The sequence below is a fragment of the Ictidomys tridecemlineatus genome, chromosome 1, assembly GCF_052094955.1.
Source record: "Ictidomys tridecemlineatus isolate mIctTri1 chromosome 1, mIctTri1.hap1, whole genome shotgun sequence".
NCBI classification, from domain to species: domain Eukaryota; kingdom Metazoa; phylum Chordata; class Mammalia; order Rodentia; family Sciuridae; genus Ictidomys; species Ictidomys tridecemlineatus.
Window position 1 is genome coordinate 86,675,626 of NC_135477.1, and position 12,034 is coordinate 86,687,659.

A 12,034-nucleotide genomic window follows, 5' to 3' on the forward strand; every position below is an offset into this window, starting at 1 on the left:
CCTCCTGCCTCAGCCCCCTCAGGAGCTGGGTCTTCAGGCATGTGCCACCATGCCTGGCTGTTTTCTTTTACTTAATAAGACACCCCCCCCCAAATTATCCAAATTGCAGAGCTCCTCAAAGGCTGCGCCCTTCCTGGTTGGCATTTAAGCACCTATGGTGACAGTCAAAGGTTACTTTTAGACTTGCTTAATAGAGGATTGTATTGGAAACTATCAAAGTCATTGATTTTTACAGTTCTAATCTGGTCAGATGACTCCCAGGAAATGGTGTCCAGTTTAAGTCATGACATTTTTGAGAAACTAGATCAAACAACGTCATAAAACAAGTTTCCCCCTTGCTGGCTTCACGTCCTTGGCCTTGACTTCTACATGCTAGATCTGGGTCTCTTTGTCTTGATACACCATGTCTCTGTCTAGATCATGACATCTGTCTTCTCGGTGTCAAATACCTCTGGGTTTTAACTATACCAGCAGATTACAAATCAATATCTCCAGCCCAATTCAAGTTCCCCAGCTCTGGACTCCCATCCAGCAGTCCAATGAACAGCAAGATATTAAAATATGACCAGGACTGAACTCTTGAATTTCCCGCACAGCACCTCATCTGCCTTCCCTGACAGAGGAACAGGTTTGAAGGACAGTGACCAAGGAACATAAGGAGCTTTTATGATTAATTTTCGGGGGAGGGTAAACTGAGTGTTGTTTAGGGGTATCTAAGACACTGTAGGTGGTAAAGGATTCTGTTCCTTTCTCAAAGACATAAAAAGAAATAAGGAAACACTTCAACAGAGAGGCAGGAAAAGGCCCCCAGGAGGCGATGACTCGTCACCCTGGATTTCAGGGGGGGGTGGGGGGGGTGAGTTAACCAGATGGCTGCTCTGTCTGGAAGAGCTGGTTTTGTAGTTGACCTCTAGTGATGAACGCTCCCTAAACCCAAAGCTCAAAGTGCATAATTCTATTTTTTTAGACCCTTTATTTGTAGCTATTCTTGTTAAAAAGGAAAAAAAAAAAGTATCATTTTTGTTTTTCTAAAATTGTCGTTTCTGGTTTCTTTGGAATTGACAAGGAACACTTTTCAAGGACTAAAGGACTGGAGCTGGACTCAGAGTGACCTCTGGTGCTTTTGCTACTGAGTCATTCTGTACCCAACCCTTTTCCCCAGGCAACAAAAAAAGGCAACCATGGCTGCAAAGACTGAATTGTACCCGGGGCACTCTAACACCATAACACGGAGCTCTATCATTTTTTTTATTTTTTGAGACAAAGTTTCACTAAGTTGCTGAGTCTGGCCTTGAACTTTTGATCCTGCTGCCTCAGCATCCCAGGTAGTTGGGCTTACATCACAGTGATTTTTAATTCACTTTGTCTCTGGCATCCTTCTTCAGTGCTCATGAGGTAAGAGAGATAAAGGTTGAGTGGCTCTGGATGGGGCAGGAGGGAGGGACTGGATCTTCATAATCCATCCTCCTCTCCCCCCTCTTTCCCTCTCTACCCCAACACCACTGATCTAGTCTGTTAGAAAAAAAGATATCTAGAAAACTTTTTCCATTTGTATTGACCATTACATTCTCCAAAGTATCAGGATGAGGGATTGTGAGGACAGCAGAGGGGAACATGACCTAGCGTCTGGCCCTGACAATACCTGCCTGAGTATAATGAAGATGTGTACCCTTCAGAACAACCCCATGATTATGAGCCCTGGGAACCTGCCCTTCCACAGAACTCTTAATTCTTCAGGTGAGGTTGTTCATTTTCATTCTGTAGTTACTGGTAAAAATCCAGACACATGCCTAGCCCATTGCGCCACAGCTCCACTTCCATGGCCTGTAAAAATGACTTAAATGGAAATATTCTTAAACACTATTCTTCATTTAAAAAGGCAGGTATTATTTGGGGTCCAGGTGGATGAAACATGATATGTCCTTATGTAAAATTTTGGCAATGATGAACTCTTTTCTTTACATATTTCCTTTGCTTGGTTTCATGGCAAAAAAAAAAAGCAAACCAATGGCTTGGGGAGAAACCGACCACTAGAAACCAACTGTAGAAATGCACAGAAATGCAGAAAGGTGTCCACGTGCAGAGGAAGGAGCCAGAGGTTCCAGGGTTAGCTGCCCACCACTGCACCAGTCCTCTGCAGCTCTCCTGCCTCCCTGGGACAAGGTACTGAAAACGTGCATGGCCTCTGAGCTATCAGACACTGTCCATCTGCCCCAGGTACAACATGAACTTGAGGATACAATCTTGCAAAAGAGTCTGTCCTTCCAGTGATCACATCAACCTCAGAGCAGTAGACAGAGCAAGAATTATAGCTCAAGCTTAGGAATTTCAATGCCATTCAACGATGGTTTACTGGGCCTTTACTACATGTGGGAGCCATGGAGACCAGAACCAATGAGGCATGGAGGCTGCCTCTAATAGCTTGGGGGGAAGACAGATCACAAGCTCTGGAGAAAGAGCCAAAGGGCAGGTCAGGGTGGTGCATGCTTGTAATTCCAGCAATACAGGAGGCTGAGGCAGGAGGATTGCAAGTTAAAGACCAGCCTTAGCTAGTGAGACCCTGTCTCAAAACAAATAAACAAAAAAGGACTAGGGGTGTAGCTAAGTGGTAAAGTGCCCCCTGGATTCAATCCCCAGTATAAAAAAAAAAAATGAGCCAAATTTCCATTCTGAAGTGGCAAAGAGATACCAGGTCCAAGAGCCTTGAATGCTTAGAGGAAGGGACTACTATGCTTCCAGCTGCAGATGACCCCACACCTACAGAGGTCATGTTGTGTCTTGGTCCCCCGTGGGTGGAGAGTGACAATCATTTTGTTATCTGACCTGTGTTTTTACAGAGGTAAACTAAATGAAATTGGGCAGTTTTCTTATAGCTCTTGTGGGTGAGGAAAAGTACACAAGGACTTTTCCAAGAACCATCAGGCAAAGGGAGATTAAATGCAGAAAGACAGTTGGCCTTTCATGACCCACAGGAGATGAACAAGCTGCCGTCGCAAGGAGACAGTTTTAAATGGTCCTGGCACCTCCACATCAGCAGATCCCCAGCCTCTCTCCATTTAGAAATCTACCAGCTACAGGCAGGCCCCAGTGACGACGGTCCTGAGCTCTATCTGTAACCACTATGAACAAATGTGCTAAATCAAAAAGGCACATGATTTTGGAAAGTTTCTCAGCCAGGGCAAATTCTCAAGTAGAAATGAACAAATTCAAATCTTTCATCTGATTTCACCAAATACTACCAGCTTCCTATAGTTTTCAATACTTCACAAGTATCTTCCTTGAGTAAGATATCTTTGTGAGAAATATTAATGATCCAGCTCCAGCTTAGCTACTTTGACCATCTCTTTTGGGGTCACAGTCATGCCCCATTTTCCTACGTGCCTCCCCTTCCAGATCCCTCTCTTTTTGGTGGACTAGTTATACAACCCAAATTCAAACACTGGGATTAAAATGAAGAGAAATAAAAAAATAATTAGGCCAAGGAAAGTAGGCACAAGTATTGAAAGAGATCAAAGCAGGGACAGCCTACCAAAAGCTAAAGAGATCTTCAAAGTATTCTTGCAGAAAACAGGGAACCTGGATTTTCTATTTGGCTCTGACATTCCAAGTCTCCCCATTATTTCTGCTATCTGTAAACATTTTTTTTTTTTGGTACTGGGATTGAATTCAGGGGCACTCGACCACTGAGCCACATCCCTAGCCCTATTTTGTATTTTATTTAGAAACAGGATCTCACTGAGTTGCTTAGTGCCTCGCCTTTGCTGAGGCTGGCTTTGAACTTGTGATCCTCCTACCTCAGCCTTCTGAGTCACTGGGATTACAGGCATGCACCACCAGGCCCAGATGCTATCTGTGAACTCTGACTATTTCTAAACACCCCCGCCCCCCACACACACACCTAGCTATGTCTCCAGCACATCAGGTGATTCCAAATAATTGCCGATGAGTGCTCTAGATTCTTTCCATGATAAACCATAAGAATAAAGTACTTTGGATCACACACAGTTTTGCTTATTTCAAAGGAGCCGTAAGACTTCCTCTCCTCTTTCTATCTCCCTAGTGCTTTCAAAGAAGAGCCTACAGCTAAATAATTATCAAACAACTGGAAGTTGAGCTATCCCCAGAAAGGAGCCCACCTCTTGATCGGTGAAGATCTCTATGAAGTTCTGGAAGGAGAAAGAGCCAGACTGCAGAATGAGCTCTCCAGTGTTTTCGAAGCACTGCCCGGTCAGCACGAGCAGCTTGTGTCGGGCGGCGTCGGTGATCATCAGGCGCACCTGAAAGAAAACACGGGGAACCAGCCGTGAGCCCAGGGAGCACTGCCACCCGCCTCCAGGACGGGGCTTTGGGGCACATGAAGTTATCCACCAAAGGCGTTCAGGTCCTGGGAGTCTACTTTCTTCCCCTGGGGTTGGTTGGGGTTGGGGCAGGCAGGGCTGAGTGCAGCAGTGGCTGCAGGAATTATCTGCAAACTTTATGGACGCAGCCACTGGGAGTTCACCCATCAACACCATTTCCAAAGTTCTACTATAACCCAGACAGTCATGCAGTTGACTTTCTCTCCTAGTCTCCTCCTGGTTTTTAAGGCAGCCTTCACAGCTGGCAGGCATGTGCTCCACAGCTGTTCGGAAGTGTCTGCTAGCAGCAGGCCGTCTGGGAGACCAGGACCGTCTTGCCAAAATCCCACAGGCTGAGTCACCATGTACAGCCCAAGGGCCCCCTCGGGAAGGAGAGGCTTCCAGCCAGGGTCCAGGCCTGCCTCTCCCACCTCGGGTCCCTCCCCTTTCCTTCCTAGAGCAGGCACACGGCTCCGAAGGCAGTCTCCAGTGGGATCTGCAAGGTGCAAGACACTGAGCATGACGGAAAGGCTTCCCCTCAACAGTGATCTTTGAAACTGAGTTGCAAATGGTTGTACTAAAGAACTCTCTGTGAACTTTACATGGCAGGGAGCCAGCTGTCCTTCAGCAGAAACACCAGTCTGAGCACCAAGATATTTGTTCTGGGTCCAATTCGTGAATGTTTGACACATACTGGGTGCCAGGCATCATGGGAAGCACTGAGGGCAGAGGGCAGAAGTAAACAAACCAGGACCCCTCCTTGCCCAAGGACCCCACAGTCTCATCATGGGAAGACACATGGACCCAAGCAAGTGTTTCAGTCCCAGTTGCTCTGCAGGCAAGCCTGGATTCCTTTTTCAAAATCCTTATTTTTGTGGGCTGCAGTTGTGGCTCAGTGGTAGAGCACTTGCCTAGCATGTGTGAGGCACTGGGTTCGATTCTCAGTACCACATATAAATAAATGAATAAAATAAAATTCCATCAATATCTAAAAAAAAATCGTTAAAAAAATCCTTATTTTTCCTTGACCATTCCTCATAGCTGTTCTAGGCAGTCTGTCTGGACAGATTAATCCTCCCATTTTTTCAGGTTATAATTACTCCCCGATTCTATTAGTCACAGAGAGATTGCTATTCCCTCACTTTCCTCAACTTTTCACCTTAATGGATTGTCAAAGAGGTTTTGTTCATCTGAAGCAGGGAGAAGAGAGTCATAATAGGCTACACTATAAGGGTGAAAAAGTGGAAGCAACTCAGATATCTAGCAACTGAAGAATGAATAAACAAATGTGCTATATCCACATAATGGAATATTATAGAGCCCCCATCAAAAGGAATGCAGAGCTGATATATGTGACAACATGGCTGAACCTTGAAACGATCATGCTAAGTAAAATAAGCCAGATAAAAAGGGCACAAGTTATATGAAATGTCTAAAACAGGCAAATCTATAGACATAAAATAGGTTATGGGTTGCCAGACCAAGGGAAAATGGGGAGTGGACTGCTAATGGGTTTGGGGAATGATGGACATGCTCTGGAATTAGTGGTGATGATTGTACAACTCTGTAATAGGCCAAAAATCACTGCATACTTTAAAAGAATAGCTTTTATGCATATGAATTATTTCTCATTAAAAAAATAGAGTATAATCATAGATGCTCAAAGCATGGGCAGAAGACACTGCAAATAATGGATGCTTTCCATCTTAAAGCCATCTTTAACAGCTTTAAAATCCAGGAAACAACTCAGTTTCCAAAGTGCTAAACTCTAATAAAGGAAGTTGGAAATGGAGTTATATCAGCTCCTGAGCCTGGGTGACCACGGACTGTGGGCTTCAGCCTAGTTCTCTGTCACAGGGGACTCTGAAATCCCCATTTACTCTAACCATGCTTTCATACGTTGGGAACAATAGTAGCCAACATGCTTTTGTCATCACATGCCACACTCTGTCCAACGTACTTCCAAGGACCACATATGTACACACATTCCATGTAGGGACTGTTACGATCTCCTTTTCACAGAGGGCAAACTGAGACAAAGACAGTAAATAACCCACCCAAGGCCACCAGCTAGTAAGTGGCAGACCTGGGAGTGGGAACCCAGATGGTGTCCATGCTCCTGACCACTATGCTGGCCTGCCTTTCAGCAGGGATAAGGGTTGTGCAGGAGAGCTCCCAATGGGCTTGCATCTAAGGTGCCAACTTCTCCAAGTTAGGTTCCTGTACACCCCAGCCGGAGGGCTTGCAATCGATATCCTCTGCTATATTCCTGCCAGACTCTACCCCTCCAGCACGCACCCCACGGATGCCCCCATTCTACACTGTCTCCCCCAGTACACACACAAAGTATGACAGCCCCAGGAGCATCTTCCTTTTGTCCTTACTGGGAGGCGCTGTCTGAGGTGGTGCTGATGCAGAGAACCAGCCACTGAGTGCAAGTTCAGGAAAACCCCTGCACCCAGGATTTCTCCTCCTCTCATGACCCTGGCTAGCCCCCTCCTGTCCAGCTCCTGGAGTCAGTGTGGGGGACCGTGCCCAAGTCCCTGCGGGTTCAAATGCTTACCTCAGTGCTGACGGCTTCATCTGAAGGGTTGATCAGGACCACTGTTTCTAGAACGTCACTTCGGTGATGAAGGATCTTTTGTCCTACAGGCACGAAAAACATACAAACAAACAAAGAGCAGATCTTTAGTTTTTCCGGATGAAAAGCCTGCCTGCTTCAGGGAGGAATTTCTGCCTCCAAGGTGGCAAGGGGCACCGGGTTCTCTGCACTCTCTGGGGAAACACAATCCAGGCTCCCGATGAAGAGGGTGCAGGCAGCAGGCTCCACCTGGCGCTGGGTCCGTGTGGCCTGCAGATCGGTGACCCCTCACACTCTAGTTTTCATGGTAGATCACCAGGCAGCCTCAGTGCCCTAATGGCGGTTTTCTTCTGAGACAAGGCGTGGATGCCAGGAAAACTCAACTGGGGCTCTTGACATTTCTTTTCTCATGGTAATCGGGGATGTTTCTCCCTATCAGCCTTTCTTCTGGTGAGAACTGCACTGAGATTAATTAGGAGCCTCATTGTGAAATGAATGACATCCAGAAACCCGGACTAACAATTAGCCCAACAACCAGAATGGCTGTCTGAGGCAGGCTCGCAGTCTGTTGGGGGATTCCTTAATTAATTCACTTGCTCATAGAAACGTGGAGAAACTGGGGGCAAATGAAAAGGGAAGAACAACCTTCCTTCTGGACAGGGTGGCCAAACGGCCCCCTAAAGACAAGCAAGGTTGAGGGAGAATCAAGGTGTGTGGGAGGACTGAAGCCCTGCGGAGCGCAGCTCCACATCCCTGCCTTCCCCCATCTCACAGGGTCATCCTGCGGCTGAACAGCCCTCCATCCAGGGTGGACGGAGGTTTTTGGCGGCCTCGACACCCCCTCCCTTGCCAGCCAGATGAAAGCCATCAGGGGGTGTACAACCAGAGCCAGCTGTGTGTGCTCTGCCAGCTGATAGAGAAGAGGGGCATCCCTTGGAAAGTCGGGGTGGGGGGGGAGACCCGTGGTTGTAGGGTAGACAAGAATGCATCAGAAGCACAAGGAAGCTTGGGCGACAGGAGGAAGCAGATTGGAATCTGAGCGAGGAGGACACCAACCAAGAGAAATAGAGAGGGGAAAATGACCAGAGGCAACTGTTTTCCAGACAAATAGCTTAAGTTAATGTTCTTCAAAAAGCTAAAACAGAATTGTCAACAACCCAGCCATTCCCTTCCTAGTGGAATGGAGAGCAGGGACTGAAATGGGTGCTTATACATTAATGCTAATTACAGCACTATTGACAGCAGTCAAAAGGTGAGACAACCCAGATAAAATCTGTACGCACAGACAACAGAATACCCACTCACCGTGGAAAGGAGGAAGTACTGATAAAGCTACAACATGGACGACCCCAGAAAACATTATGCTCAAAGAAATAAGCCAGACACAAGGGACAAATATATGATTCTGCTCCAATAAAATAGCTGGAAGTGACAAATTCACAGAGAGTAAATGAGAGGTTATCAGGGGAGGGAGCATGAGGGATTGTGGGTCCGGTTTCTGCTTGGGGTGATGGAAATGTTTTGAAAATAGAGGTGATAGTTGTTAGTCAACTTTGTGAATATAATTAACACCACTGAATTGTACATATAAAAATTGTTAAAATGACAAATTTTGTTTTATTTATATCTTATTGTAACTTTAAAAATAATTAATATACCAACCAGCATCGAGTAGTTTACTTATGTGGGTGAATGGTATGTTATGCAAATCACATCTCAGTGAAGTGTTTAGAAACAAAGCAACCAGCCTAGGCACAGGGCTGAGGATTTTCCCCTTTTCCCCTCAAGGACCAGGAGCCCTACAGATTCTGGACAACATGTTGACATTCTCAACATGGCCATTTTCAAGCTCATTCTCCTCTAACATCATGCTTTCCTTAAGAGCTATTATTTACCAGTAAGCCCCACCTCGGACATAGAAGCAGCCCCACCAACTCAGCCACAATGGTGTCCAGCACTGTTCTAAGACTTCATATATACAACTTCGCTTCTGACTGAGGTATCATGATGATTCCTGTTACTGTTGAAGGTGATGAGTCTGGAGAAGAAAATTAAGTACCCACCTCACCCAACCAGTGAGTGAGTGGTCAAGCTGAGAAGGAAGGCACCCAGAAAAGGCCAAATAAAATCCGTATGCACAGATCACGGAATACCGATTCACCGTGGAAAGGATGAATAAATGAATAAAATCAGAGATGTGCTTAAAGAAGAAGCCTCAAAGCTTTCGGAGAAGAATCAATAAACAAAACAAAGAACTACCTACATAAACGTAAGTAAAATTAAGAGCAGTGCCTTACTCCAAACATCTAAAAATGAAAAAACTTCACATCAGGACAATGCTGAACAGTTCTTTAAAAAAAAAAAAAAGAGAAAAGAAATTTCCTTTATTTATGAATGCTGAATTCTGTAATTCATTGGAAATTGCTTTTGGCTTTTTTGTTGTTTTTGTTTTTGATAAATATATGCATTTAAAGCTCAAGCCAAAGAAAAGCAAATTAAATAATAAGGAAATGATAAAACAAAAATCAGCAATACACACAAATCCATCCTCTTATCGAGTGGCCTCTGAGTCCCTCCTTGAACAAAGATTTCAGGATCTTTGAAGGCAGGAAGTTGGGTCAAAATTAAGCTACAGTGTGAGACCAAAGAGAAGCAAACAGTCATCTCCCTTTTCATAAGTTTGACCTGAGTACCCAAAGTATCAGGCAGCCCCATGCTGGGGTCTGACCATTGTCCCTGACTATATTCTGCAGGAATTCATAAAAGTAAATGAGTAAGTTCGTAGAAGGAGCGCCCACCCCAAGAGACAGTAGTGGTCTCAGAGCCCCTTTCTTTCCTAAGTGATCCTACACTCTGCCCCCAACCCAGCTCACTGAAGCCGGCACAGCCACGCACTGTATCCCTGCCCGCACTGTATCCTAGCCAGGTCCCAGAGGCCACCTGCTGCCAGGTGCTCCCTGAAGGGGCTTCTTACCATCCTCCGGCAGTTCCCCTCCTCCTTGGCTTCATCAATTGCAAACAAAACAAATGCATGTGACAGCTGCCTCCACTCCTCCCAAGCCAATTTCCAGACCTGTTCACCCAGGAATTCAGCTACCGATGTTCTTCTCATCCATCTTTGGAAAACACCCAGAGGAATGACACCAGCGATGTCCATGCACCAAGATGCAATGGCTGCTCCTTCAACAAAAGCCTTTTTATAGGATTTATTAGGACGAAGGAGGGGACTTAAAAGGAGAGAGGGAAGTTGTGTGCTCTTGTCATGGCTGGACTGTGGGCCAGATTCTCCTCTGGGACAGGGGGCCGAGCCTCCTGGGCCAATCTGGCAAAGCCACAGCTGGGTAGAGGGTCCTGCAGGCGCCCCCACCCCCGCATCCCCTGGGTACCAGCTCTCCCACAGCAGGCGGCTGTCAGGCGGCTGGGAGGCTCACAGAGTTGCATATTTGGGGAATGTTTCACACTGGGAAGTGGGCCAGGCATTCTGAAGGAGAGGCCACTACCCTGGCCTGTAAAGGTCTCATTCAGTTGCTTCAGAAAAGCAGTTCCCAGGAAAGAAAGACGACAGGGTTCCAGCCTCTCCCCACCATTCCAGTGTGCCCTCCCAGCTCACCGGGTGACCATCAGGCAGCCCCCATGAATAGTCTGAGGGGAGCCAGGGAATGTCACTCACTGCTCGCATCAGAAAGAGTGTTCTTCAGGGGTTTCCCGACAGAACTCAGTGTGATTGTGAGGCCTGACCTGGCGGTATGGGGGCAGCCGAGATGGCAGTTGTGTGACAAAAAGGGTCTGCTCCACCTCTGAATCAAAAGAGGACGGTCTGGGGACCCCTTGAAGCAGCAGGGGCCTTGCTGACAATGAGACCTTTGTCTGTGCTCTTCCAAAGCTGTGTTTGGAACTTGAAAAGAGGCCTGTGTTTTCCAGTTATGGCTGGAATTTCTTTCCCCCTCTTGAAAATCTGATCAATTGAATCTATGTGTCTTCTTAAAGTGAGGCTGCTGAGTCATTCCTGTTTTGCTATATGCAGGTGATTTTGAAATCTCTTAAAGCAAAATGTTGTTTTCTTTGTACATAAGATTCTAGGATGCTTACAGGGTCTCTTTTCCCTAGAGCTAGAGATTCATCTAAACTTGTACTTGTGAGCACACATAAAACACAAGGTCTCTCCTCAATTTCAGAAGCTGAGGATGGCTGAACTCAGAGACGTACTCCACTGGGAACAGCCACAACTACCCCCCCCACCACACACACTAAAAGCTCAGAACCTTCTTTCACACCTGGCTGATGCTTTCCTCCCCACTGGACTGGGAACATAGTAGCTGGGAGGTTGTAACATTTCTGCAGGAGTCAGAGCAACCTCCGCAACCTCCGGCCCTGGGCCTGGGCAGGCAGCTCCTAATGCAACAGCCTGGCATGAGGGACAGCAGAGTGACCAAGGCCGCCAGGTAGCTCCCACTACCTGGAGCAAACCCTCCAGGGAAAACATAACCAGTGTTGCTGAGACCTTTCAAATGGTCTCTAAGAGGGTGATAATTATATGTCTTGGAGATGAATATTTAAGTCTTTTCCCATTAATGATCACAAGCCCAAATTTAATTTTTACAACTTCTTTTTTCCTGAAAAATTAACACGTGGCAAGCATAATCTAGAAAAGCTAATTGAAGAATAAAGAAAGCATTCAATTTCCACTCTGCATGGGATGGATTAGACAAGGAGGGTCCTGAGTCACTGATAACCAGGACCCAGGGTCAGAGTGGGTGAGGGGCTCTAGCAAGGAGAATAGCCCTCTTGCCCCATAGAGATGGCTCCTTGCCGGGTGGAAACCAGGTGGGTTCTTTTTAGAAAAGGCATTTGACATTGTGATTCGACACTTTAAGACCCCCCCCAAGGTGAAGACACAGACCTCGTAGAGAAGGTTAAAGAAGATTCTAGGGTTAGAAAGGGAAATGTGTGGGATGAAGGAGGCCTGGGATAACTGAGCTAAAAAAAAGATCTGGCAGATCAAGAAAGGCCACAGGCAGAAGATGTGTTGATGTTAAAGTCAAGGAGAAAGGAAGAGGGCGAGGACCGTGGATTGGAGAGAAACCCCTCACCTGAAACCATATAGACAGAACACTCC

At 46.3% G+C, this 12,034-nt stretch overlaps 1 protein-coding gene and 1 long non-coding RNA gene across 3 annotated transcripts in view; one reads left to right on the forward strand and one right to left on the reverse strand.

The window, feature by feature from the left end:
• Positions 1-12,034, reverse strand: part of Map1b (microtubule associated protein 1B) — a 105,033-nt gene that overhangs the window by 21,353 nt on the left and 71,646 nt on the right. The window contains exons 1-3 of one of the 2 annotated variants that reach the window (XM_021728860.3): positions 9,893-10,050; positions 6,901-6,983; positions 4,137-4,277 (exon numbers count right to left, since the gene is read on the reverse strand). In XM_021728860.3, the coding sequence (XP_021584535.2) occupies positions 4,137-4,268 (132 nt within the window). In that variant the 5' untranslated portion in view covers positions 4,269-4,277; positions 6,901-6,983; positions 9,893-10,050. Of the gene's footprint in view, positions 1-4,136; positions 4,278-6,900; positions 6,984-9,892; positions 10,051-12,034 lie in introns of those variants that run through there. The other variant, XM_005328965.5, reaches the window with a different exon arrangement.
• On the forward strand, positions 872-5,359 carry LOC144376350 (uncharacterized). The gene is made up of 2 exons (XR_013436706.1): positions 872-2,163; positions 4,061-5,359. It is a non-coding gene; the product is annotated as an uncharacterized LOC144376350 (long non-coding RNA).